The sequence below is a fragment of the Pinus tabuliformis genome, chromosome 7 (genome assembly GCF_031772625.1).
Source record: "Pinus tabuliformis cultivar Carrire ecotype Pingquan chromosome 7, CPIR1, whole genome shotgun sequence".
NCBI classification, from domain to species: Eukaryota; Viridiplantae; Streptophyta; class Pinopsida; order Pinales; family Pinaceae; genus Pinus; species Pinus tabuliformis.
The window spans coordinates 1,908,420,263-1,908,425,264 of record NC_142293.1 but is presented as its reverse complement, the minus strand read 5'-3'; the positions used below and the strand labels follow the sequence as shown (position 1 = coordinate 1,908,425,264).

Sequence of the window (5,002 nt, the reverse complement as noted above, 5' to 3'; positions counted from 1 at the left end):
AGGCAAGGTAAGAAATTTGAATGCACAGAGGAATGTGAAGACAATTTCAAATAATGAAGAAGTTGTTGAGAAAGGCTAGAGTGTTAAGTATTGCAGATCAAGACAAAAATTTTCTCGTATCTACAAATTCTTACAAGAGAGGACATGGTGGAGCTCTTATTTAAAAATGATAGGTAGTAGGATATGAGTCATGGAAACCTAATGAACATGAATAGAATTATTCTACACATGATCTTGAGTTAGCAGCAATCATCCATGCATTGTACATGTGGAGGCATTATCTTCTTCGCATGATGTTCATATTGATGAGCGATCACAATGGATTGAGGTATCTATTTGGCCAATCAAATCTAAATGCCAAATAAGCTAGATAGTTGGCCACGACTAGTGAGTTGAATAGGTTTGCACATGCTTAAGGAGGAGAGTAGAGGTGAATCACATAGTGACTATGAGCTCTTGTGCGATAGATCTACATGATTGGATCTTATAGGTAAGACAAGAGGATGATAGGTACATGGAGCTTACGCACAAGTTATATGAGGGTACAAGTGATCCAGATGAGGACTATTGTCTTACAACATATGGTTTGGTGAGATTTAGGGACAGGATCTATGTGTTGAATGGGAGTGAGATCGAGAAGACTATATTTTGAGATTTTCATGTGATGCCGTCTTTAGATAACCCAACGTACTATAAGACATTGACAGTAGTGAAGACGTTTTATCATTTCTCGATATGAATATCACATGAGCATGAATATCATGTATAATTGGGATCTCACACATATAAGGTATGCTACATCCAATTATTAAATTAGAGTCACAAATCTATAATGTATTACTACCATGTATACTTTATTTATTTCAAATTGATCCATCGATTGGAATTAAAAATGATATCAAAATAATTTTAATACTTCATGTGTTCCACTTTAGAAATATATAAGATATTTGAAGAAACTTGAAATGATTGAAATGTCATTTCTATCAAACTAACAAACAATTTTAAGGTGGTGAATTCTATAGAAACATTGCAAGAACACTTCAAGTCATCATCAAGTGTTTGGGGGACACCCTTCGGTAACCTATCAAATTCTAGGATTGCTGACGTTGTTGTTCATCGTAGAACCTCGCTGACTGCCTCTTCCACCATTTCTGATTTGAATGTTATCTCTTTGGTATCCATCTTGGTTTGCACCAGAAGAGCCACCATTACCACGTCCAGGAAAGGAACCTCGTCCAGCTCTGTTGTTTACGAAATAATTTGGTCCATTTCCTTGAACGCGATAGGAATAGCCACCACGTCCTCTTTCTCCATCATTTGTTAAACCCTCCCCAGGAGGGCGTTTCTCCCTGATAAAGACTTGACGGCCACCAACTAGAATAGGGGATGCATCAATTGCACGTTGGACTGAAGCTGTTTCTTCAAAATCAACAAAACCAAAACAGTATTGACTCCCTTTGCTACTCTTAACGCTAATCCCAGAAGGCTTAATTGCCCCAAACTTCTTAAACTCCTCCCCAAGTTGGGAAGCTGTAACATTCACAGGCAACTTGTTGATAAAAATAGAGAACCCACTTTCTTCTGCAGTGCTTTTAACAGTCCTAATGACATGATTGGAACTTGGTGCAGTGGAAATGGAAGTAGTTGCTGGACGTTGAGCTGAATTTCGTACATCCCTTCCCGTCACGAGAGACGATTTCTTCACTGCAACAACGGGTGGTGCTGCATTTTGTTTAAGAATTGAAGCATAGGTCGTTTGACTTGCTTGGACCACTGCTGGAGTTTCTTGAGAAGGAGGCAGTTCTCCATTTTGAGCTTGTTCACTTTCTGATCCCTTTTGGCCACCTGAGTCTTCTGTGGCTTCCTTCTGCTGCACGTCATTTTTATGTACCTCCTCAGCAACATTAGCAGGTTCCTCCAGCGCTGTTGTGGATGGCTCACTCACATCGCTTTGACCTACTTCTTCAGGTTTGACAACTGGGCCTGAGACATCATATGCTTTGGCAGCATCTTCCGAAACATTTTGCTCTTGTCGTTGTGGTGCTTCACCTAAATACCTTACAACGTCATTCAATACAAAGTACCCGCTTTCCTGAGGAGCGAGGGAAAAGGACTGAGTGAATGTTCGCGTTCCACTGTTTTTAAAGGTAATTGATCCAGTAACCAAAACATGTAATCCTTTGTTATAAGACAACTGTGAATCGGTTGTCTTGATCTCGACCTCTAACGCACTGTAGTCTGGGGAGGTTACCAGCTGATTGATACCCCCCACAGTAGTCACCGATATCATTTGTCCACTGGGGTCCGGGCGACCAACTATGCTGCAATTCTGATAAAATTTGTACAGCGATTCAGGTGACCGAACAAGAACATTGTAATAGTGGTTCACAAAGGCAGTCCCAATCTGCTGTACATCAGGAACCTTAGGTATGGCAGCTTGTTGGATGGCCATTTCCCTGACAAGAAACTGTTTGGAGTTCACCGAAGAAGATTGAATTCGCTCCGAGTTCGCTTCGAGTAACAGAAACTGTGGCCAATCAAACCCACCTCTTTGTCAAAGCTTCCTTGCGCTAATTTGTCTTTGCTACTTCTTGCCATCAACGTCAGGTTGGTGTTGATATATATTAATATTTGAAATCGGTATGGCCGACAAAAAATTTCAAACTCGTTAATCGTCACGTTCGACATCAATTGGATTTGGAGGGTTTCATAATAAATGTTCTTTAAAGAATATTTATGTTTTAAATAAAGTACAAAAATATGTATACGTGTAAGAGTTTTGTAGCTAAAAAATTTACGTGCAAGAGTGTTGGTTGTAAAAAGTTTTTAAAAGGTTTACCATGATGATGATAGTGGTGTAAAAAGTTTTTAAAAGGTTTACCATGATGATGATAGTGGTTAACTTCCACTTAGACTAAACTCTTGTATTGTTTCTTAGTTTTTAATTGATGGGTAATTTTTTTCAGCATTAGACAATACCTCTCTTTCATATTGTGCACATTTAGAACCTTTGAATGGAGTAGTCATTGCCTCAATCATAGTTTGAAAATGTTATGCCACTTGAAAGTTGACCTTAGTGTTTTCACCACCATAATTCCAGAGGATGCCACATCATTCTAAATTATTCATGGAAAAGGGGTTACCCACATGATCATCACAACAAGGGCTCCAGAATATTGTGTATTTTAACCTCAGTTGAAGAGTTGAGGTAGTCTCACCTAACCACTGGTAAATTATCATGTTGTGTTGTAACTTGCCACTAGGAGGAAAAGGTGTTCCATTTTTTTTATGCATTTTGTTTCACAAACAAACTAAGGAGCTATGAGGGATACAAAGAGACACTGGCACATAGAGAGGATTTTTTCAATATAGCAGCCCATGAGACACATGTCTTACTTCATTATGCTTGCAAACATTCTTTATTCAAATAAAGAGAGGAGAGAAACCTCACCTTCGAGTTGGGTTTTCTCTCGAGGTTATATCTTTTCTCAAATAATGTACTCTGATTTCTTATTTAATTGTTGTCTATTTTCTACATAATTATAATGTGCATGCGTAGATAACTAAATAGTAATTTACAAATCCATAAATGGAAAGAGAAATAAACCTTCATAGTGTAGATTTGGGATTTTAAGTATATCCAGGACAATTTATGGATAAGAAAAGAGAGAGGCCACTTAAAGAAGCTATTGTTGGGTGCATATTGGCAGAATCAAAATCTAGTGAAATGCAAGATTCAGAATATGAACTTCAATATAGCAAGATAGTAGAATACATTTAATATATGCAAGATCATGCTTTGATCTACAAGTTTATAGGGATGTGGATTTTTGGAAAAGAATTGATCTAGTGGATCCAAAATAAATGGAAGCCTAAAGGAAAAAGTAAACTTGGAGTTAGGAGACAAAGGCTTATGTACAAAAAAAATTGCTAGTATGGAGAGTAGAACATAAATTTTATAGCAAGATCCTTACTTCTTCAATAATGCGAGGATTTTCATGAGATTATAGAAGGAGAAATACAACCCAAAGAAGGAACCTTTTTTTTAGTTATTTTGGTTCATCTCTAAATTATTTCTCTCCTAAAGGAATACTACGAATAAGAAACTCTCCATGGAATCAGTAATTCCTTTGCCAACTTAGTTAATTTTTTTAAGTCTACAAAAAGAGGATGATAACACATCCTATTTCACTATATGTATCTATATGATTATATCATAGCATATATTAGCTTTAATATACATTTATTATCAAGAAAATATCTAGAGTCATCATTAAACTGTGGGCATGTCCTATTTTGATGTCAATGGTGCCATGCAATTGGACACATGTTCAAGGATTTCCCTCTTATCTCAAAGGAATTCATGTGGATTACTCCACTAATATAAACCAAGAACCCTTTGAAAAAGCCACATAAAGAAAGTGTATATGTGGTCCTAAGGGGAAGTGAGTTCATGACAAAAACCTGTATATAAAAATAAGTTTGAGTTTCTAACCTCCCAAGAGGCTATCTCAACAAAACATGATGATCATGAATCCTCCAAAATGGAGAAGTAACCCAAATGCATTATTAATTTTAGAAAAGTACAAGTTGAAGACTCAACTAGAATATTAGTAGAATCCTTTCCAAAATATATGGCAAAAATAATAATTGAAGAAGATAAGACACATGTCACTTCAAAGGACATGGATCTATGTGAATAAATCCTATTAGAACTAGCAGAGTATTGGAATTGGGAAGTATCCATAAACTATTCTATATCATCATATTCATATCCTTCACAAAGATTATCTCAAGGAAAACAAACGAAAAGTTAATACTCAACATGAATCCAAGTATTTGAATCCTTATCTAAGCATTTAACATCACACATTTAAAGATCCTTGTAAGCTAGTAAAGATGGTAAAAAAAGTATAGCATTACTACAACAAGGACTTGATCAGACAAGTTGGAGAAATGTTGGCTAATTAAGGATGGTCCATGTTGATGAGAAAGGAAT

At 36.6% G+C, this 5,002-nt stretch overlaps 1 protein-coding gene across 1 annotated transcript; it reads right to left on the bottom strand.

Annotated features, from left to right (window-relative positions):
• Positions 1-1,087: 1,087 nt before the first annotated feature.
• Positions 1,088-2,455, bottom strand: LOC149256123 (nuclear transport factor 2-like). Its single transcript, XM_089455236.1, has one exon. It carries the CDS (start codon positions 2,453-2,455, stop codon positions 1,088-1,090), a length of 1,368 nt encoding a protein of 455 aa, XP_089311362.1.
• Positions 2,456-5,002: the final 2,547 nt, after the last annotated feature.